The sequence below is a fragment of the Phocoena sinus genome, chromosome 3 (genome assembly GCF_008692025.1).
Source record: "Phocoena sinus isolate mPhoSin1 chromosome 3, mPhoSin1.pri, whole genome shotgun sequence".
NCBI classification, from domain to species: Eukaryota; Metazoa; Chordata; class Mammalia; order Artiodactyla; family Phocoenidae; genus Phocoena; species Phocoena sinus.
Genome location: NC_045765.1, coordinates 122,027,891 through 122,051,976, shown reverse-complemented (window position 1 = coordinate 122,051,976; position 24,086 = coordinate 122,027,891). Strand labels below are relative to the sequence as shown.

General features: G+C 42.5%; 1 protein-coding gene and 1 pseudogene across 2 annotated transcripts in view; both read left to right on the top strand.

Moving 5' to 3' along the window:
• The window catches only part of RGS7BP (regulator of G protein signaling 7 binding protein), a 122,924-nt gene that overhangs the window by 93,401 nt on the left and 5,437 nt on the right, over nucleotides 1-24,086 (top strand). For both annotated transcript variants that reach the window (XM_032629177.1, XM_032629176.1), the window contains 2 exons: nucleotides 3,547-3,694; nucleotides 5,673-5,743. In XM_032629177.1, coding sequence (XP_032485068.1) covers nucleotides 3,547-3,694; nucleotides 5,673-5,743 — 219 coding nt within the window. The remainder of the gene's footprint in view (nucleotides 1-3,546; nucleotides 3,695-5,672; nucleotides 5,744-24,086) is intronic.
• On the top strand, nucleotides 10,200-15,944 carry LOC116750530 (annotated as a pseudogene).

Here is a 24,086-nt window from a genome sequence, read left to right as displayed (position 1 = left end):
AAGGTTCCTGGCCTTACATACTTTACATATCCAGTTTGGGAGATGGGAGATGAGAGTGGGGTTGGGGTGAGCAAATAATAAACCAGTTAGCAAATACATAAGATAAGTTTCTATTAGTGATAAGTGTTCTATTAAGGCAATAAACAGGGACTGTAGTGGGAGAGGATGCCCAGTGTAAAGTCAGTGCTATCAGTAAATGAGAGCAATTATGATCTCCCCACATATGTTCTGGAATTGAAAACCCCTACAATTCCTATCAATCTCTTGTCTTTCAAGATGTGCCAGCCAGAGAAGATGTAATGTAATCAAAATTCTGCAGAGATTTTGTAAGCTGACAGAAAGCACCAAACTGCAAGTCCAGCATCCAAGTTTTTCATTCTTGTGCATCTGCATTAGCAGAGTTATATCTAGTCTCTGAAAATGAGGGAAAGGAGGGTGTACTTGGCATTGCAAGCTCATAGGCATGTTTCAGGAATACATGAATAATTATGTTACCTCTTTTTTAGAATGTTTTTGTCTTATGTAAGTAGAATTAGTACAGGCAGTAAGTGTACACAAAGTGATTGTGGATTGGACTTTACATATGTGTTTGTGTATAAGAGGAGTACATATGAAGGAGATAGAGGACTCCAAGAAGGAACATCACGCTATCTTGAGTCCTCCCTGTTCCCATGAATGAGAGTTTTGGGCTCTACGGTCCTGACCACAGGGTAGGGGCTACAGTGGCCCCACGCCAAGCAGAGCCCATTAAGCAGAGAATTTCTTTGTGTGAATCTTCTTCATCCACCATTTGCTCTCCAAACCATACTCCATTCTCCATGGCATTTCAAACCCAAAAGAGCAGAACAGGAGCCATGTGTGCTTTCAGGTGGCCCTCTCCTTTAGAGCTCTGAAAAGCAGAGGGCTGTTTTGGGGGACACCCACCCTTTTGTCCCTCTCTCAAGTGCTAGCCACTCTTGCTCAGACTCACATCCCAAGGCTGACTGCTCAGAGGTAGGTGTCAAATGGACTGCATGTGTGCACTCTACCAGGAGATTCAATGCAAGTGCTTTTAAGAGGTCAATGCCCTCCCACTGGGAAATGGTAATATGCTATGTACTTAATGGTAATCTGCTATGTACTTAATTAATTTCTACCCAACAGCAATACCATAAAATTGGAAAAAACAATTCCATCACCCAGGATCAATGTGTATATAAAGTATACACAAAAGGATCAAAAGTTTTCATCAGTAAACTTGTGTTTGTGCTTTGGTTGAATATTCAGAGGTCCACTTCTACTATAGGCTGATGAATGCTGTACAGTTAATTACCAGTTAATTGCTTGTCTCTTTCTCCTTGTGTTGCTACTACATGGGTTAGAAATGACAGGGATGAGATTTTTGCTAGTCGCCTTCAGATCAGGAATCCAAGGGAAAAGCTTCCCATTAGCTTTTACCATAAAGAGCCTTCCTTTTCATAAGTGTTTTTGTTTTATTTTTTTAAACATGCAAAAACAATCATATTATGATTAGGGAAATTGAGCTACGAGGTAACCAGGTGGAGCTGCCATCTCATGAATGTTCAATGATACAGGCTGTAACGATTTCTTAACAACCAGTCTGGAGATGTAGCTACATAATACAAATAAAACTGGTTGAAAGAGTGAAAGCAACAATATAGCTACCATTTATACCAGACTACATAATGTTATACAACAGCTTTGTAATTATTTGTTTTTTTGGTTTTTTTGCGGTACGCGGGCCTCTCACTGTTGTGGCCTCTCCCATTGCGGAGCACAGTCTCTGGACGTGCAGGCTCAGCGGCCATGGCTCACGGGCCCAGCCACTCCGCAGCATGTGGGATCTTCCCAGACTGGGGCACGAACCCGCGTTCCCTATCTCCAGCACTTTAAGCTCCATGAGACAAAGACTATCCTTTCTTTCACCTCTGTCTCTCTAGTACCAAGCCCAGTACCCGATACTTAGCTGACACGCAGGAAATATTGTGAGTGAATGAGCAAGTGAGTTAATGAACAACTGAAAAAGCCAGGTTTACAACCCAGTTCTTCGAAACTGAGTTATTTGTAATGAGGTGGATGGATCTAGAATGTGTCATACAGAGTGAAGTCAGAAAGAGAAAAACAAATACCATATGCTAATGCACATATATGGAATTGAAAACAACAGTACTGATGAACCTAGTGGCAGGGCAGGAATAAAGATGCAGATGTGGAAAACAGACTTGAGGACACAGAGTGGGGAGGGGAAGCTGGGATGAAGTAAGAGAGTAGCACTGACATATATACACTACCAAATATAAAATGGCTAGTGGGAAGCTGTTGCATAGCACAAGGAAATCAGCTCGATGCTTTGTGATGACCTAGAGGGGTGAGATAGGGAGGGTGGGAGGGAGGCTCAAGAGGGAGGGGATATGGGGATATATGTATACCTATAGCTGATTCACTTTGTTGTACAGCAGAAACTAACACAACATTGTAAAGCAATTATACTACAATAAAGATATATTTAAAAACTGAAAGTAAATAAATAAAACCCAGTTCTTGAGAATTCCCTGGCAGTCCAGTGGTTAGAGCTCGGCGCTCTCACTGCTGGGGCCCCAGGTTCGATCCCTGGTCAGGGAACTGAGATCCCGCAAGCCATGCGGCACAGCAGAAAAACACACACACACACAAATAAAAAATTAACACCCAGTTCTTGGGCCTCGTATGCCATTCCCATGATAGCAAGATACACCCTTGCAGATACCCAGAAGTTCAAGGCAGAATAAAAGACATTAACAGAGGATATCGGGGCCATGGACTATAACTCCCATTTAATTTCATATGAATTTATGGCCTCACCAATTCGGAGATTTGTTTCCAGAAAGTATTGATTTATTCCCTTGAGATCAGTCCCGGTAAATACAAGTCTTAGTGCATTGGCAGTTCACTACTGTGGATGGCTACCCAGTACATGGTGCTTTAGTTGATTGCACTTTGTGGTCTCAGCAGAGTGAGACTGGATCTTGAGACTGGCCTCTTTCCTCATAGAATGATACCCTGAAGGAGGTTGGAGAGCCAAGGAAATGGAAGGCAGGTCCATAATCTCTGCTGCTTCTCACAGGCCCAGAGGGCTAGTGTCAGAATCAGAGAGAACGGCAGGAGCTCCTATTTCTTCTGCTGGGTGTCACCTGCTCCTGGCCCTTTTACCTGTCCCTGCATCTGAGGACCAAAAAAGCAGCACAATTTCACAGGCTGAATCTCCTCTCCCTAGCTGATCCGATCTAACTCACGAAGAATGGGTTACAAAGCACCAATACTCCATCAAAGGCAGGGCCCTTACTTTAATCTTGATCTTCAGGTTGCATTGACCTCAGATAGCTTTCCCAGAATGTTGTGAAAATATGCTATACACACACACACATTACTTTAGTATTCAAAGAAGTTTCTAGGGTTAATGAAGCATTTGACTCAAAGCATAGCCAACGTCTGCAGTGATATCTTGGGTATAGAATTTGCATTTATGATTTCTTATCCTCTTCTCTTTACCAACACCAACCCCCTTAGGAAAGGAGCCTGGAGGGGGAACCAAGAGTTTGGATTGCAAAATTGAGGAGTGTGCTGAAACACCTGCTCTAGAGGACTCATCATCATCCCCTGTAGATATTCAGCAACATTCCTGGCAGGTTTCCACAGACATTGAGAACACTGAAAGGTAAGTGGGAAGTTACCCTAAATAGACTGCCAATCCTCCTCTAGTTAACACTCAGGGGCTAGAGAGAGTCGAGATTTTCTCTTTCAGATTCAGAAACAGAGCTCTCAGTAAACTGAGAAGAGAGACAGTAAGGGGTCCAAATCCATCTGCGGAATGACAGCAGAGCCTCCAGGAGATGTGGGCTCCCAGGCCTCTGCTTTTCCCACTCCATCAGTCTGGCATCTCCATGGAGATGAAAATGGAGTGCTTCCTTGGGAAGGGAGAAAGGTGGATCTATATACCCATCACAGCTCACCCACCAGGATGGGTCCCAAAATTTCCATTTGTTTAAGGGAGAAGAATTCAAAATTGTACAAAGATGTCTCCAGTAGATTCTCAGATTTCAGGTGTATGGAATGGCCTATTCAGTTGCCAGTCAGGGGCTGAGTGTTCTGTCCAGTTCACAGACAGCTTTCCAAAGGGCTGTCTTCTCTTACTCTCCCAGGATGTAGATGATGGTCCCTTAGTAGTCAAAGTGAGTTAATGCATTTGTCTTAACAAGCAGTAGCTCACGGCTACAGAGGGAGTTTCTTTCTTGGGAAGAAGAGATTCTACAGTGATTCTATTTCATTTGGAAAAAGGAAGCAATAACAATAATATAATCATAAATGCATCTAGATGCTAAAAATTCCATTCTGTGAGGCAGAGGACAAGCCCCTTGTTTATTGGCCTTCACACTGATATCTTGTCCTTTGCTACTGATGTCCCCAGAGCCAGCACGAAGCCGCTGAACACTAGGCAATTCCATCTAGGACTCTGTGAGTGTGGGGTTGAGTCATTGACAAGATAATGAACACTATTTTTTTATTTTTAGAAATGTATCACACAGTGACATTTAGAGCCATTGTAGTTCTACTTTCAGATTGTAATATAATTCTAAAGCTAATTAACCAAATTTCTGTGTTTATAGAAAATTGAAGCATGTGGTAATTACGTGCTATTAATAAAACTGGGATTTTGTCTAAGCTTGGAAATCCAACAATTCAAACAATAAATCTGTTTGGCACAGTTTGGTAGAGCCATAGACAAATGATGAGTGATTTCTCTTAATTTATAAAGTAGAAAATGCTTTGCTCTATTCCCAGGAATATCTGCCAGAGTGCCATGGTCAGTGTGCAATCCTTCAGCAAAGCCATGTTCCTTCTCAGAAACCTCGCACAGAGTCTCTATCCAAGCCTTGTAAGCTTGTCAGAGAGCAAGCTACGGCTGATAATAATAATAGGAGAGTCTAGCCCTCAGCGTTGGAGGTATTTCAGTTCAGCCTAAAAGTTCAGATTCTGGTCAAAGGAGGTGGAAGTGACTGGGAGAAGTAGGCACAGTAGACCTGGTCTGGGAGGGGGCTTCCTTGCTTCTCCCTATCACTTTGCCCTAAGAAATCTGTGGCTCTCAAACTGGGCTGCACATTAAAAACATTCCAAGCCAATTTAATGTGTTGACCCTTGGGAATGCTTAACACCTGTGTTACGGTGAATTCCAATCACGATAATGAGAGACGACAGGGAGTGAAACCACACAGGCAGGACAGCCCTTGGACCAGATGAGAATATCATCACCCAGCCTCAGCTTTGCCCAGGGTTCTCCTGTTGTTCTAGTTGCGTGCCCTTCACCTGCCCTTGGAAACGTGAAGTACTGTCCTCATTACCAGAGGCTCTTCTCTGATCTCAGCCAGGTCCGACTGAAGGCAGATATGAGGGCTCCTGTAGCAGAATGCCCTGCGGAAACGTTTGTCAGCGTAATTCTTATTCCTTCCAGAGCCAACCCAACTCAGATTTTCTTTTTTCTTATACAAGCAAAATAAATACAATATTTGCCTACTGGAAGCTCGAGCTGGTACAGTTAGGCACAGACTTTGTCCTTCAGTTGTCTCACAGAACAGACGGTTTGAGATTACATTTCAAAAATTTACAGCTGATAGTTTTTCTTTTTATCAATTTTACAGAGACATGCGAGAAATGAAAAACCTTTTAAGCAAACTCAGGGAAACTATGCCTTTACCATTGAAAAATCAAGGTGAGTCTTGTCATTTCTCTTTGAGGCAGAGGATGTTTTTAACATGATAACCTTGGGTCTTGTTTCTTCAGAAATTAAAGCAAGTTGTTGTTGTTTTTACACAAGCAATAGAAGGCATTGAGCCTACAGTTGTCTTTCCTCGAGAAGACAAGCAAATGAGAATAGTTTATCAGGTGAATGCAGTTTTGCTCTGAGGGGGAGCTGAGAAACACTCTGATGACACAACAGACACCTCCTCCACTGGCCCTATCAGTCAAGAGCATTTATTCATTGTACACGCTGTGAAAAGCACCACACCATGTGTGGCAAACACAAAAGGACTGAAGACTTGGCCCTTTAAGAAGTTTACAGCCAAGCGGGAGAGACTTAAGAACACTTCCAAAGGAAGATCCCTGCCAACCACGTGTTGTGTTGTTATCTAAACAAAGTAATAGTAATAATTAACATAAATTGCCACTGTGATTTTGCATCCAATTCCAATGTATGGGGGTTTTTCCAAACCACCAAGCAATTATCGGACACCAGCTGGGTGTCCTGCAGTTCAACTGAATTCTGACACTAACTGGGGACAGCGTCGGATTCCATGAGTTAAGGGTTCAGTAGTCCTAAAAGACTGCCCGCCCTCAGCCCCAACTTTAGACACCAATCCCAAGTCCAGGTTGTCACCTGAACTTCTGACATCCAGCTATAGATCAGAGGGTCCAATGAACTTCTTCTTAGGTTCAGTTAGTTCACTAGAGCAGCTCACAGAACTCAGAGAAACATTTTACTTACCAGATCACCGGTTTATTATTACAGGATATAACTCAGGAACAGCCAGAGAGAAGAGATGCACAGGGCAAGGTATGGGGAAAGGGCACAGAAATCCCATGCCCTCTCCAGGAGCACCACTCTCCCCAGTCTCAGAAGCTCTCCAAACCCTGTCCTTTTGAGTTTTTATAGTGGCTCCTTACACAGGCATGACTGATTAAATCACTGGCCATTGGCAATTGATTCAACCTCCAGCCCCTCTCCCCTCCCTGGAAGTCAGGGGGTGGGATTGAAATTGAAATAATTGAAATAATTAGAATTTTAAAAATATAATAATAGTAATGAATGATTGATACTATGAGTGAAAACACAAGTGAAAAGGGAAAAATCGAAACAAGTAATGCCTAGGACTTGAACCCTAAATCCATTTGGGCCATGCAAAGGAAAAAGTGGGATTGAAATTGTTAACTCTCCAATCACATAGTTGATTCTCCTAGCAACCAGCCCCCATCCTCAGGTGTTTTCCAAAAGTCACATCATTAACATAACAAAAGACATCTTTATTGCTCTCTAAGGAAGTTCCCAGAGTTTTGGTAGCTCTGTGCCAAGAATGAGGTCAGAGACCAAATGTATATAAATTACAATATCACAGCCACTATCCTAAATACCTTAGATGTATTAACTACATTAACTTATTTAATTCTAATAACAGCTTTGAGGGAAATGCTATTCATGTTTCCCAATTTAGAGGAAACTGAGGCACAGAAAGGTTAACTAACTTGGCCAAGGTCACACAGACTGTAAGTAGAAAGGCTGGGATGTGATCCCAGGTAGCCTGTCTCCGGAACTATCCTATGGGAGTATACACCAGAAAAGGAAGCAGAAACACAGAAAGGGAAAGGGGATATTCACTAGAATGTAAGTTCTGTGAGGGGAGGGCCTCTGTATGCTTTTGTTAACTGTTTTATCTTCAGTACCTAGAGAAATGCTTGGAACATAGTAGAATAACACCCAGCATAAACATTAAATGTTTGTTCAACCTGCACCCAACTTTGCAGCCCCAGAGTCTGAAGATATGTACAAAGGACTAATAATAATCACGTTCACTAAGCACATATGGCCAGAGCAGCCTTAAGGGAAGCATCAGCTTCAGAGGGTGGTCCATAGAGGGTGGAGAAAGGGTTTTTAGAAGTAAGAAAGATACACCTTGTTTCCACCGAGCAAAGCCCAGGCGGGAGGGAGGGCAGGGTGCTGCTTGCCTCTGGGTGAGGAGGGAGAAGATTTGGCAGCAGAGCGGGAGCTCCACTTGGCTCAAGGAGCAGCGTGGCAGAAGGTGGAGAGGTGGAGGTGAGAACACCAGACAGTGTAGTGTGACCTGAGCTGCAAGGGACGGAGGCAGGTAACAGAAAATAAGAGGCGGGCGATTGACATATATACAATAATAGGTATAAAGTGGATAACTAATAAGAACCTGCTGTATAAAAGAAATAAAATTCAATTAAAAAATAAATAAAATTTAATAATAAGAAAAGTAAAAAAAAAGAAAGAAAAGAAAAGAAGAGACCAGCAATGTGGTGCATCAGGTAAACTGCAAGCACCCCCAAAGGGCCTGGTGACCGAGGGTTCCTGGCTTGAGCCGTCGGTACAGTGTTTGGGAGGCCTTGTAGGGTTTTAAGAAAACAGTGTTTTACTACAGAGTGTTGTAGTGATGAGAGCCCTCTGGACACAGCCTGCAAGTTTGCTGCTAGAAATAAGCATGGTTAAGGCTAGCCTTGGGTTCTGACGCTTGCTCTGCCATTTTCCTGGAACAAGTAGTTTAACTTCTGGAAATGTACATTTCCTTATCCCTGAAAAATAAATTAGACCACCTACTTCAGAGGCTTGTTGTAAGGATTAAATGATTAAATGCATGTCAATGCCCACTACCAACCTTACAGAGAGCAAGCTCTCAACAGATGCATTATTATTATTGTTATTACTGATATTTACCAGCTGGCCCACCAACCTAGTTCAGGAAAACTCCAAATCATCATCAAATTGAACAATACCTGCTACATTTCACTCTGAAGCAGACTATGTGTAGCATCCGTGAAAGGTTGATCCTGAGCCAGCTCTCCAGAATATTGATCTCTGAGACTTTGGATTTGGGGTTCATGTCTGAAGCTATCCTCACCTTTGTAGTATGTAGGGCAAGTCCCCCCCACCAACAGGATGTGGTTGGTCTTCTTTTACTTCACATCCAGTTGCTTAGGAGGATGACAACCCACAGCCCCCCAGGCTGAGTTTCATGGATGCCATAGCCTATATTTTAAATTAAATATCTGAAACATTCCCTCTATATTTAGTGAAAGTTCATCCAACAGTTTTTGAATCGGGCATTATTGGAAAAATAGAAATTTTATTTTCTTTACTTAGGACATTTTTATAATCACAAAAAGTATAATAGAAATACTAGGACTTCCCTGGCAGTCCTGTGGTTAAGTCTCTGCACTTCCACTGCAGGGGGTGTGGGTTCGATCCCTGGTCAGGGATCTAAGATCCCACATGTCAAGTGGTGTGGCCAGAAAAATCCAAAATTATAGTAGAAATATTTTGTATGACTTTGTATTACTTTTATAAATGGAAAAAATAATTAGAATTTTAAAAATATAATAATAGTAATGAATGATTGATACTATGAGTGAAAACACAAGTGAAAAGGGAAAAATCGAAACAAGTAATGCCTAGGACTTGAACCCTAAATCCATTTGGGCCATGCAAAGGAAAAAGCTAGGAGATAGAAGGACTTCTTCAGGAGGGAGTAATGCTGTATGATTTAAAAATAATTTTTAAAATTCAGGTGAAGTCTTGTGGGAAATTAAGGTTTCTTCATTGGGGGGAGAAATGGGAACCCTTAGCACGTGAAGATACATCTCTGTTCTGGGCATGTTTAATGGGTACTCACAGCATGACGTCACTGGGAGCGGAGCCGTGGGGAAGGGGAACGCGAGTCTCCGCTGGGATGTCTGAGAAGGCCTGAAGGAAGGAGAGCAGGTCTGTTGGAGTCACCATGGGAACATTTTTTAGCAGATGCATGCGGCACTATTTTAATCAGCAGATCAGCCAGATCCCTCTCTCTGCGTATACCAAGATAGAGCATAGAGGCTGCCCCATGACCTTCCTGGAATTCTTTCCAGGAGATTGATTTATTACACAGGTCTAATCTATGCAGAAAATGATGTGGGGTGAAATGTGGGAAAATGTGTTCCAGTTTTTTTCCGTAGGACCTATTGTCAAAACATAATTCTAACTGGATGAAAAGCATTATAGAGAGCCATCTGTTTTCCTTCTGCCTGCTTCTTTCCTTTCTCTTTTCATTCCATTTACACGTGAGTTTGAAGCAGAGAGAAAAAGGGAAAAGATACTGTTCCTGGTCCCCCTTTTTCCTACACAAACCCTGACCATGTGGAAATCCTGCCAGGCACGTACGGGGTGCGGGTGGGGAACCCACCCTGGAAATGCTCTGAATCCCCTGTTCTCCAGACTCCATCCTGTCCTGCAACTCAGAAATTCTTCCATGTTGATTTGAGCATTTCAAGATTGAATCCTATCTTCCTGCCTTCCCACCACAATCAAAACTTGACTCAACAACAATATGCTTTAAATTGATTTCCAGTGACAAATAAAGGAAGGTGGCCAAGATCAGGAATTGTAATGGATAGTGATTATGCCTTTATTTGAGATGGGACCTTTGCTTCTGTGCTTCCAGTTTAAGGCTGGAGACAGAGGTGCACAGAAGAAAACTCCCTTGCTCGGCTGCAGCTTCTGGCAGCCTCCCGGCAACGTCCAGGTCTCCTGGCTCTCAGCCCTCTGTCCTTTCCTCTGCTTCAGCACCTCTCCTGTCCTACATTCCAGGTCACTGGCAGTGCTGTAGGGAGCTTCATTAATTATGAGAGTCGTGCTGTGTCAAATGGATTACAAATGGAACCACCTGTGTAGAGCCCACAAAGTTACCGACAAAGGCTAAAAGGAGATGGGAAAGTGAAGGACAAGCATCTTCTAAATGCAGGCTGTAATCAAACAAAACACTGCAGAAATAATTTAAGCCTGAAAGACAGTTTCACCTTTTCCAAAATTCTGACTTCATGAATGCTGTGTGGTGTGTCAATACATTTACTCTTGCCTAGAATTCGGTTGGTGGTACCATGCATTAGAGTCTGTCTGAAGTGGATCAGTCAGGAATTGCAGCTGCTCTAGAATGGGCCCCCTCCTGCAGACAGTCCTACTCCAGACTAAACTGGGCCTAGGAACAGTTCCCCCATTCTCTATACCCCTGATCCACTCCAATCTGGACGTGCATAACTAGAACCAACATAGCCATGGCAGGCGGAAGAGTTCTCTGGCATCTGGCTGAAGAACACTGAGCAGTTATGCCACCTGCTAGTCTGGAGATGACTTTTTAGGTCCTTCCCCAGCACCTCATATAAAGACTTTCTGTGCCTCAAGTTGGTGTCTGAATGTCACTCCGGGCAGTTTTTTGTTTTGTTTTTTAATTAATTAATTAATTTTTGGCTCCATTGCGTCTTCGTTGCTGCACGTGGGCTTTCTCTAGTTGTGGCGAGCAGGGGCTACTCTTCGTTGCAGTGCGTGGGCTTCTCATTGTGGTGGCTTCTCTTGTTGCAGAGCACAGGCTCTAGGCTCACGGGCTTCAGTAGTTGCAGCACGCAGGCTCAGTAGTTGTGGCACACGGGCTTAGTTGCTCTGCGGCATGTGGGATCTTCCCAGACAAGGGCTTGAACCCATGTCCCCTGCATTGGCAGGCAGATTCTTAACCACTGTGCCACCAGGGAATTCCACTCTAGGAAGTTTTACTGGTTACCCCAGATCCTTTGCAATCTCTACAACATTTTGCCCAGGATTCAGCATGACATATGCTATCCCTCCCCCGCTCCTCCAATCTAATCCACTCATCACTGATCACACATCAGTTTCTAAATACATTACTCTAATTATGTTGAGCCACTACTCAAATTTTATGTGTCTACACATTGTCCATTGAAGGAAAAACAGACTTCTCACCTCATCATTTCTTGTCCCCACCATCATCCAACATGTGATAGTCACTTACAATATGCCAGATTCTGTGTCAGGTGCTGGGGATAATTCCGCCTAGAGGCTTTCCATCTCAACAGGACAGAATGGGATGAGAATCACCTGGGAAGCTTTTTCAAATGACATAAGCCTCCCCTTGCAGAGATTGTGATGGAGCCTTCAGGGTATGACATGTGAACTCTGGAAACAACTAACACATACACACACACACATACTATTGGAAAGACAAAAAAATAGCTCTTAAAATGCAAGTATTAGTTAGATACAGGTTGCTATAAGGGTATATTAATAGTTAGAAACAGGTTGCTACAAGGGCATATTGGATTCTCACCTAGTCAGATTTTAGTTGTAAATGGGGAAGGAGAAGACAGGAGTAATTGAGAATTGCTTTTTGGAAAGTATCTGAGCTGAGATTTTTTAGGATAAATTGAAATTAGCTAAAGAAAAAGATAGAAAGAAGAGAGTCTAGGCAGAAGATTCTGAATGTGTGAAGGTGTCTGAGGAGATGACAGAGCAGGGCATTTTGATGAACTATAAATACTTCATTATTTGGGAAAGTGGTTAGAAAAGAGGCTTAAGACTTCCCTGGTGGCACAGTGGTTAAGAATCTGCCTGCCAATGCAAGGGACACAGGTTTGAGTCCTGGTCTGGGAAGATCCCATATGCCATGGAGCAACTAAGCTTGTGCACCACAATTACTAAGCCTGTGCTCTAGAACCCGCAAGCCACAACTACTGAGCCCATGTGCCACAACTACTGAAGTCCGCACACCTATAACCCGTGCTCCGCAACAAGAGAAGCCACCGCAGTGAGAAGCCCGCACACCACAACAAAGAGTAGCCCCCACTCACCGCAACTAGAGAAAGCCCGTGCACAGGAACAAAGATCCAACGCAGCCAAAAATAAAATAAATAAAATTTTTAAAAAAGAGGCTTAAGAGAGAGATTAGAGGGAGTCTTTCAAGATGGTGGAGTGGAAGGACCTTGAGCTTACCTTCTCTCATGAACACACCAAAATTACAACTAACATCTGAACAGCCATCGATAGAAAAGACTGGAACCTACAGAAAAAGATCTTCTACATCTAAAGGCGTAAAGAAGAAAGCACAACGAGATGGTAGGAGGGGTGCACTTGAAATATAACCAAATCCTTAACCTCCTCCCCCTCCCCACCCCACCTTGGGTGACCTTGCAGAGGCTCTCCCACAGGAGTGAGAGTTCTGAGGCCAACATCAGGCTTCCCAGCCCAGGGGTCTGGCATTGGGAAGAGGTGCCCCCCAGAGCATTTGGATTTGAAGGCCAGCAGGGCTTATTTGCAGGAGCTCCACAGGACTGGGGGAAACAGACACTTAACTCTTAAAGGGATTGCACAAAATCTCACATGTACCAGGACCAAGGGCAAAAGCAGTAACCTCAGAGGAGCCTGGGCCAGACCTACCTGCTGGTCTTGGAGGGTCTCCTGGGGAGGCGGTGGGGGGGGGGGGGGCTGTGGCTCATGCTGGGGCCATAAAAACTGGTGGAGATATATTGGGGATTATTCATCTGCATGAACTCTCCTTGAGGCAGACATCTTGCTTGGGTCTTTAGCACAAAGACCCGGCCCCACCCAACAGCCTGTAGCCTTCAGTGCCGGATGCCTCAGGCCAAACAACTAACGGGTGGGAATACAGCCCCACAACCCCACGCATTAGCAGTCAGGTTGCCTAAAGACTTCTTGATCACACAGCCTGCCCACCAGAGGGCCAGGACCCAGCTCCACCCACCAGTGGGCAGGCATCAGCACTTCCTGCCAGGAAGCCTACACAAGCTTCTAGACCAGCCTCACCCACCAGGGGGCAGAAATCAGAAGGAAGAAAACTACGATTCAGTAGACTGTAGTCTGCAAACACAGGCCAGACACTACCCTGGGACCGCTGACCCCTGGCCCTTGGGTGAGTGCACTGCTGGGACCCATAGGATGTCTCCTACAGAAGGCTACTTCTCCAAAGTTGAGAAACGTAATTAACCCCAAATGAGGTGGCAGAGGAATGTGTTTCAGATGAAGGAACAACATTAAACTCCAGAACTAAGTGTTGTGAAGATAGGCAATCTACCCGAGAAAGAGTTCAGAGTAACGATTGTAAAGGTGATCCAAGAACTCAGGAGAAAAATGGATAAGTTAGAGGGATTTTTTAACAAAGAGTTAGAAAATATAAAGAACAACCAAACAGAGTTGAATGATACAATAACTGAAGTGAAAAACACACTGGAAGGAATCAATAGTAGAGTAAATGAAGCAGAATGGATCAGTGAGCTGGAAGACAGAGCAGGGGAAATCACTACTGTGGAACAAAAAAAAGAAAAAAGAATGAAAAGAAATGAGGACAGTGTGAGAGACCTCTGGAACAACATTAAGCACACTAACATTCACATTATAGGAGTCTCAGAAGGAGAAGAGAGAAAGAAAGGACCAGATGAAATATTTGAAGAGATTATGGTTGAAAATTCCCCTAACATGGGAATGGAAATAGCCACCCAAGTCTGGGAAGTGCAGAGAGTCCCATACAGGAAAAACCCAAGGAGAAACACGCCAAGACACATAGTAATCAAATTGGCAAAAATTAAACAAAAAGAAAAATTATTGAAAGCAGCAAGGGAAAAACAACAAATAACATACAAGGGAACTCCCATAAGGTTATCAGCTGATTTTTCAGCAGAAACTCTACAGACCAGAAGGGAGTGGCAGGATACATTTAAAATAATAAGTGAACAGAGTATCTGTCAGGCAAGAGCTGCTGTGATGGTTTATGACAATGCCAATAAAAAGTGGGTGCCAGCTGGTGGTTCAACCGGGGTCATCTGAGTTCATATATATCATCATACAGGCAACAACACATCCAGAGTGGTGGGCAGGAAGATTCAGGACCAGCAGGTAGTGATATATTGTGCCATTCCTAAAGGGTTGAAGTACGATCAAGGTACTCAGACCTTCCACCAATGGTGGGATGCTAGACAGGTGTATGGTCTCAACTTTGGCAGCAAAGAAGATGCCCATGTCTTCGCAAGTGCCATAATGCATGCCTTAGGAGTGCTGAATTCACAGGAAACAAGGCCAACATCGCCTAGATAAAATTCACAACTACCTGCCGAAGTTCAGAATGGCCCATCACAAGAAGAATTGGAAATTCAAAGAAGGCAACTACAAGAACAGCAATGACAAAAGGCGCTGGAGCCGGAAAGGCTGGAGAGAGGAAGAATGCAAAGGAAGAGATTGGAGAGGGAGAGGTTAGAAAGGGAAAGGCTGGAGAGACTGGACTGGGAAAGGTCAGAAAGAGAGTGGCAAGAGCAGCTAGAAAGGGAGCAGCTGGCATGCGAGGGAGAGCGAAGAATGGCAAATGCCGCTGCCCCTGCCTCTGTGGAAACAACTCCTCTACTTCTGAGCCAGGCTGGCAGGCAGCCTCTCAGCCGCGGAACCTCCAGCCCAACAGGGCATTTTCTTGGGACCACCTGCACCTCCACCCCCTCCTCCACTCCCACCAGGTCCTGCCCAGGCATCAGTCGCACTCCCTCCACCCCCAGGGCTCCCTCTACCCCCTCCACTTCCGTCCTCAGGGCCCCCCCTCCGCCTCCTCCACTGCCTTGTCCGAATCAGGTACCCCTCCTCCCCCCCCCACCTCCTGCTGCTCCCCTCCCTGCATCTGGATTTTTTTCGGGATCCATGTCTGAAGACAATCGCCCTTTAACTGGACTTGCAGCTGCGGTTGCTGGAGCAAAACTTAGGAAAGTGTCACGGATGGAGGATGCCTCTTTCCCAAGCGGAGGGAATACCATTGGTGTGAATTCGGCCTCATCTAAAACAGATATGGGTCGTGGAAATGGATCCCTTCCGTTAGGGGGTAGTGGTTTAATGGAAGAAATGAGTGCCCTGCTGACCAGGAGGAGAAGAATTGCTGAAAAGGGATCAACAATAGAAACAGAACAAAAATGAAGATTCAGAGCTTGTAACTTCTAAGGCCTCTTCAACAAGTACACCTGAACCGATAAGAAAGCCTTGGGAAAGAACAAATACAATGAATGGCAGCAAGTCACCTGTTATTTCCAGACGGGATTCTCCAAGGAAAAATCAGATTGTTTTTGACAACACGTCCTATGATTCATTACACAGACCAAAATCTGCACCCTCGTCACAGCCCAGTGCCAACGGAGTCCAGGTGGAGGGACTTGGACTATGACAGGCTGAAACAGGACATTTTAGATGAAATGAGAAAAGAATTAACTAAGCTAAAAGAAGAGCTCATTGATGCAATCAGGCAGGAACTGAGCAAGTCAAATACTGCATAGAGAATCAAACTAAGGAGAGACAGGACTTTAATCTGGAGAAAGGAAAAAAAAAACCCAACAAAGAACAACTGTGGTAACAACAAAAGAACCCTTCATTTTGTGAGCTGTAAGAAGAAAATGGAGACAAAGCAGGGAAAAACCAACATACTTTGAAAGACTTCAGACATTACTACCCTGGTGATAAGCTGTTTCCCTCCCAGTTTGCTGCTTTTTTCTGACCTTTACAACAGGATGGAATAGAGTCGTATAGGAGTTCCTGTATCAGTTATGCAGAAAATACTGAATCCATCAGGCAAGATCACCGTGCATTGAGATATTTTCATGTCAAGAGAAAATTGCACATTTTCCACAATCCATTGCTAAAATAAAGAGGAGAAAGGCTTGAGAAGTTTTCTTCAGAGAATGGTGATGAGGAATTTAGCAAGTTATGCTATTGTACTGCTTCTCTCACGTTTGTCTTCCTACCATATTTGATATTCCATGAATAATTGAGTTCAGCCCTATGTAGGTTAAGATCATAAAATGTGGAACAAATGGAATGGTATGTGCTTTCAAAGGGTGATATTTATAAGAAATGTCCTAAAAATGATTTGTTCGGAGTGAGGAATTTTAGAATGATAGGAAGTCTCTCGAGTTTAGCCTTCATGCAATTTTGTAGATTCAAACATAAAATTTGTCCATAATTTAAAGATTTAGATGCCTTCCTAAATTGTTACAATGCTTTACCAAATCTGTGACTCCTACATAACACAAAGCAGTGGTCAAATGTAAAACAATATATTGTAGATTCACTGTAGGTTTTCAACTTTTTTAGATTTATGCATGTGGACATATTTATAATGTAACTATAAATTATAAAATTAGAAAACCACCACAAAATTAGCTTTTTTTAGTTGCAGACAGTAATGTATGTCAAACTAATATGTAGTGGCCTTTTCAAGGCCTAGTCCCAAGGAAAACATTTTGTAGAGTATAGGGGAGTGGAAGGAAGGGAAGGAATAATTTTTTATTCAAAGTTAATTTCTGCACTATCTTCGTTCTCAGTTATCTGCATGAATAATAATGAGGAATATTTTGTGACTTTAATTGGTAAATATGTTAACAGCATCAAGTACTTAATCTTTTACATCATGTCTTCAGCTATTTGTATTTTAACTTGAGTAAGTTCAATGGTCTGAAACATGATTCTGAGCTTCACATGAGTTACATCTTACTGTGGAACTCAAAAGTTCCATCCCTGAAATTGGCAGTTGTTATTACCTTGATGCCCTGCAGTTGTACAGGTGTTCAGGTACACGTTCCTGACTACAAAGCTGCTTTTGAATCTTATGTTGAAATACTAGAAAGGTAACAATGATGGCAGCAATTAAGGTCACAGAAATCATTCGATAAAGGGAAAACAGTGAGGGGGGGTCCTGCATAATTTTCTTTTAATAAATAAAGTGAGATTTAGGTGGTGGGAAGAAGGAACTAGATACTCTACTTACCACCGTGTGTGCATGTGTGCGTGCGTGTTTGTGTGGGCACTCACGTGTGTGTATGTTATCCACTCCCTTTTCTTTGAAACTTCTAAGATTAAAATAGGGAAGAAATCCTGTATGTTGCAATGAAATAATTTTTTGAAATTTTAGGAAATCAAAATTCTCCAGGCTCTCCATATTGACGTGCCATATTTGCTTTGAAACTTTAGATTATCAGTAGTTTTACTAAAATTTTGAAGAAATAATCCACTTTCATCTGCTATCTAGATTTCTTAATCCAAATTCTTAAAAACAGAACCTGTTGATAGCATAGCTTTCTAAGTGCTGCAAGTTTGCAGCCATTACCACTTCAAAGAGGTTTGAATGAGGGAATTTTTTTCCCTTGTTAAAATAGTTCTATTTCTGTAGAAACTTCAGTTTTAGATCTGTGATGGAGGAGCTATCATAATTCAAATATACAGTTCTTTTTTTCTATCAACTATTCATTGTCATCCAATAGTGAAGACATTAAAGATGCAGCAAGCTTATGAAGTACTACTTTCTAAAAGAAATAGGAGGCATTTTCATCTTCATTATTGTACTTTTGGTTATGCAAACACTTTGATGATACAAATGTTTATGTCCCCCATAAATCTGCTCAGAAATCGCTTTTGATTTTATTGATTAAGTTAAGCAGTCTCTAGTAGGATAGAGTACTGGGTACAAGTGGTCCAAAGTAAGATAAAAGACTACAGTAAAAATGCTAGATCTTAAAAAAGAAACTGGTTTATGCACTAAATGTTTTATGCCTTGGTCTAATATTAACATGATGTCTGTGTAAAATGACAAAAAGAACCAGTGTTGAATCACATTTTATTTCCTGTCATTCTGCATTGTCCCAGATTGCTAAATGTGTTCTTTCCAAGAAGTTTGATTGAATTATTGCATCCATTTACTGTCCTATGTGACAGTTTTGTCCTTGTTAGAGATTTCAGTAATTAAAATGGGAAACAGAAGCTTAGGTTATTTTCCTTATCAAAACTATGTTCCTTGGAGGCACAATATTATGATGGTTTTCATGCTGTTGTACATTGGATGTCTTAAGCTGAGCGCAGTTTAGGGGATCCTTTCTAATTACAGGCAGGTACTTCTTTCCTTCAACACTGTGATCTGACCTGTGACAAATCTGTACTATACACGATGTAAATGGCTAACAAGTCAATTGCAAACCAACTGAATGTACAAATCTTAGTGCCGGTGCTGAAATCTCTTCAGAATAGATCTCAAAGTTTGTTTCAAAATTTTGCAAGCATCAAGTGTCAATCAAAACTGAAGATGAAACACTAATGAATGTTGAATTCTCATGCTTTAGGTGTACTTCCTTATTAGAGTTTTTGGTTCTCTGCTATTTTTACCATACTGTTCATTTAAATTTCCTACATGCTAACTTCGTTTGAGCAATTGAAATAAAATTGCAGTATATATTAAAAGAAAGAGAGAGAGAGACTAGAGAGGTTGGGGGAGGCCCCTCTAATTCATGTTAAGAGGTTTAGACTTTATCCTGAGGTCACTGGAGGGATTCAGTTAGTAGGCAAGTACAATAAGACAGGTGAGAAATGCTTACAATCTGACCTAAACACCAGGGCTTGGAGAAGAGGATATGACCAGTTGGACGATGTACATAAGGCCAAGGCAGAATCAAGGATGAAACCTGGGTTCAGACTTGGAAAGCAGAGTGAATGATGGTGTCAATCACTAAACTAGAACAGAGCAGTACCAGTAGAGGTAGAGGACAGGACAGTTGAAGTTCTGGATGTGGGGGGACTCCAAGAGCGATGCTCAGTGGTTGTGATGGATGTACATGTCTTATGCTGAGGTGAGACATGCGAGCTAGAAGGACAGGAAATACAGATGTAAACGTCAGCAGTGTAGTGGTAATCAAAGCCCTAAAAATGGTTGAGACCACCCATGGAGAGTACATAGAGAAGAGCCCTGAAATACCAAAATGTAAGAAGAGCAGTTTACAAAAACTGAGAAGAAACTCAACATGGTATAATAAGAAAGCTGCAAGGAAGGAATGGCTAATAGTTTGGGGTAGTTCAGCTAGATAAGAACTGAAAGTGTCCATAGGATTTAGCAACAAGGGAGTCACTGGTGAGGTTGGCCAAAGTAGCTTACTTGGAATTGGGGGCCCGGAAGCCTAATTAAGGAGGGTTGAGGAGTAAGTGGGAGCTGAAGACCTGGGCAGCCAGGGTAAATTTATTAAGTCTTTCATAAAGAGTTGCTTATAGAATGGTGGCTAAACAGGGTTGGAAGCAGACAATGTACCAAGGGCTATAGCAATTGTATGGAAGCATGAAGGAAGGTAGAAGCACGAAGCAGTCAGAAAAGACTTTTCTGAAAAAAGAGATGGTGTGTGAAAGGACAGGGAGGCAAGGGAAGGAATGGCCTTATTTAGGGAATTCTAAGTAGTTCTGTTTTAGACCGTCCCCTGCTTCATATGCCTTTCATTCCAGCCAGACTGGACAATTTACTTGGACCCAAATTCAGGCTGCCTTTGACCTCCCTGTCTTTGACCTGCCCTGACCTCCTCCTTTGACACTGTTTTCTCCATCCCGAATGCCTGCCCCCCTACTTCACCAAATGTCCAAGTTCTTCCCATACCTTGTAGCCCAGCATGAACATGGAGCCCCCAGGAATTTTCCACAAATGTCTTCTTTACAGATGGGAGTAATTTCCCCCTCTGGGAATTCTCAAAGCATTGTATTTGTATCTCTGTAATGGCATTTTTAATGAAGCCTCCTAGTTACTCAGACAAAGATCCCTGAGGCCAAGTTTCACCTTTCTCTTAGGACCCATCTTGTATTACCCCCAGCACCCGACATAGAGCCCTACACTTCGTAGAGCTTTGATTAATTCAGTGGTTCTCAAAGTGTGGTCTCAGGACCAGCCGTATCAGCAGGTCCAGGAACTTGTAAGAAATGGAGATTGCCTGGCCCACCCCAGACCTACTGATTCAGAAACTCTGGAGGTAGGGTTAGCAATCTGTGCTTTAATAAGCCCTCAGATGAAGCTGATGCAGCTTATGTTTGGGAACCTTGGGATTAGCTGAAGTTCTCCTTTTATAACAGATTAGAAATGTGCAACTGCAGTTCCATTATAAGCACTTCTCTTGACTTAGAGAACATAGCTTTAAACTCAAACACTCAGTTTATTATTTGAAAACTTCTCATTTTCATGTCCTTCTGTTTCTTGATGTATCATTTATGTAAAAAATATTTTATTGGCAAAAGAAATTTGAACAATAGAGAAATGGTATTACTGTACCTTGGGGGACTCCAGCATCCCTGGCTTTAATAGGGATTAAACATTAAACATCCAAGAATTAAACATTAAATGACTGGGGTTTGAATTTACTGATGACTGAATACCCTACTCTCCTTTTCTTTCACTTTCTGCTATCCTTTCCTGCCTCCTCTTCTCTTTCTCACTTTTTATTTTCACATTTAAAATTCTCTTAAGTTACAGTTCTCTGAGGGTATACACTTTGGAGAAAAGATACCATAAAAGTCTCAATCATTTCCAATAAAAAGCAAAGATTTCCCAGCAAGTTCAGATGGATTAGCACAGAAAGTTTAGAATGAGTGGGGAAACATCCCATTTTGCTCACATTCTGTTGACAGCCCCTCACTTCAGAGACAGGATTTCAGTATGTGGGAAGACATCTTTCCTTGGCTTTAAATTGACTTCAAACCATTCCAGGCAGACTTACTGCTCAGTGAATTTCAGCATTTACTGCAGATGTCAGCTTCCTAGAGTGTAGAAAGCTGCTCTGAATTTCTGCCAAGAATTTTTGAGCTTTTGTGTCACCTCAGCCCTAGGTGATGATCAGACAAGCTCCAGGCTAGGCAAAGGTGTCACAAATGCTCAACTAAGATGCCCCAAACCAGCAGTCATCCTTAATAGGCAGTCTGTCCTTTGCTTAACGTCTGAGCACTTTCTCATCAATCCTAACACTTCCTATTCACTTATGAATGCTATATATGTATGTGTGTGTGCATGTGTGTATATAGCACTCACAAGTGAATGTTATATATATGTATATATGAAAAGAAGGCTGAATGAGGAGAATTTCAATAGCACAAAGGTTTCTTGATTCACTGTAATGAATGCATAGATACAAGGGTCAGTCTTGATACAAATCTCATAATACCTGTGTGCTTTTAATACCTAAAAAAGAGAGAATGGGAGCAAATATACCACCACAGCACACACATGCACACTTTCTTTGTAAATACAACATACCAACATATGTAGATATTTCCTCATGTAGTGGGAATGATACACACCAGAATTGCATTTTATTGTGTAATATATAAATACAAATGAGGTCACTCCCAAATCTCTTAAATGACTGAAGAAAGGCAAGCATATAGGGAATTCAGGAAATAAATGGGAATTCAGGAAATAGATCTCCAAGTCTCATAGAAGTAGAAATAAGATTTTTCTTTGCTATTAGTATCTTCATAGATACTAATTAACTTCCAGTTGAACTTGAGTTTTGGGAAGTGTAGTCAGTATTCAAAGAGGTACCAAAAAATAAAATTCTTTACCCTTCAGGGTCTGCTGTATCTTGGCCATATCCAATTAGGTTAAGTTCACTGATCATTTGGTGGTTAAAGAAGTTAAGAGTCCTAAAAATGATGAGAGAGTATGGTTATCGTTCCTATCTGCTCCAAATATATTATGATTCATCTCAGAGATTCTTCTGAGAAATCAGGTTTATATATAGGATTTGACATTGCTTTCAGCATCTTAACTGTTTGGGGCAAGTTTAACTGTAAAAGAGAGATGTCCTATTTTTTTGCCTCAAAATGTTGACATCCAGATTATAGTGAATTATTTTTCACTATGAAAAAGACAGAGTCCTGTTTTTCTCCACATTAGCAGAGTGTGAGTATTAAGAGAGGAGTTTAATCTGGGGAGCCTGGGGGAGGAGGCTGTGTTTGATTAATCTGATGTGCCCAGCTGGGGCACCTGTTTTCTTCCCCGGCTCTGACTTGCTACTCTAGTTTCATCTACGTGTGTAACATAGTGCAGCATTCCAAGGAACACTGTCAACTCGGTGGGTGATGTTAATTTACAAATAAATATGACACATGGGAGCCTTGGGGGATGGGGAGGGAAAGCCAGGGCACTTGGATGACAATTTATGTACGAGGACCAGAAAGCCAGGACTCATTTGTTCCTGATAGTTTCCTGAGCGTCTAGGCTCTCAGTAATCAAGAAAAACAACGCTCATCTACAAGCCAGTTTTATTGAAGTGGGGCATAATTCTTCACTATATCAATCACTTCATCTAACTCCTGATTCTGGGCTGTTTTTCAAGGTCCTGCACCTTCAACGTTAGGATGGGGAAAGGAGGGAACATTTTAGCTCTGCTCTGGGAGGGCAGTGGAACTAGTTCCGGCAAAGCTTAGGTATATAAGGGTGGCCAGCCAACCAGCCATTTTGTTGCCCCTAGTTCCATTCTGACCATATCTTAGCGCTGCCCCAGCTAGCAATTTCCAGATTATTTCCCTGTGGTCCTTCTCCAGCCTCTGCAACCCACATTGGCCAGTTCCGCTCCAACAGGCTGTTTCTACCCACACTCTCTGTTGAACTGCACTATTTCCCAAAAACCCAGCTCATTAAACTGTATTTGGTTTACTGGTTTATTTCTTTCTCTACTTGTCATCATATTAAAATTTTCAAACCACAACTTGTGAATTCAACAGCTGACAATCTTCTCTGAATGCCCTTGTGCGCAGATATTTATAGAAAATGCTAGGGAGGGCTTCCCTGGTGGTGCAGTGGTTGAGAGTCCGCCTGTCGATGCAGGGGACACGGGTTCGTGCCCCGGTCTGGGAAGATCCCACATGCCGTGGAACGGCTGGGCCCATGAGCCATGGCCGCTGAGCCTGCGCGTCTGGATCCTGTGCTCCTCAATGGGAGAGGCCACAACAGTGGGAGACCCGTGTACCGCAAAAAAAAAAAAAAGAAAGAAAGAAAGTACTAGGGAAATACTCAACAAGAAATAGTTGAAGCTTCTTCCCGAGGCATAAAGTAGGTGAATGGAGGTAAGACAAGGTCCTATGTAAAGGGAAATAGTTAATAATAGCTATATTTACTGTTTCCTCCATGCTAGGCACCAATGTCCCCACCCAAGCTAAATGTTTTTAATAGATTATTTCATTTAATTCTCACCTAGGGTAAGTATTACTGAGCCTTATTTTACATATGGGGAAAATGAAGCCTAACGAGCTTAAGTGACGCTTTCAAAGTCACAGGACTAGTAAGTGGTAAAGTATAAGAAAGAAGCCAGCTTTACTCCAAAGCATGGGCTTTTTCTAAGAAGTATACATCTCCCAAGTGAAAAACGGCCTCTAAGCAGTTTAGATTTAACTTTAAGCAGTGGTTCTCAACTGTGGGCTCTTTGCTTCAACCTCACCACCACCCCAGGAACATTTGGCCATATCTGGGGACATTTTCGGTTGTCACAACTGGTAGGGGAGTGCTACTGGCATCTAGTGAGTAGAGGCCAGGGATGCTGCTAAACATCCTACAATGCTCAGGACAGCCCCCAACAATAAAGAATGATCTGGTCCAAAATGTCAATGGTGCCGAGGCTGAGAAAGTTGGATTCGAAGGATGGTGGATTTTTAAGGCCAATTCATAAAAAAA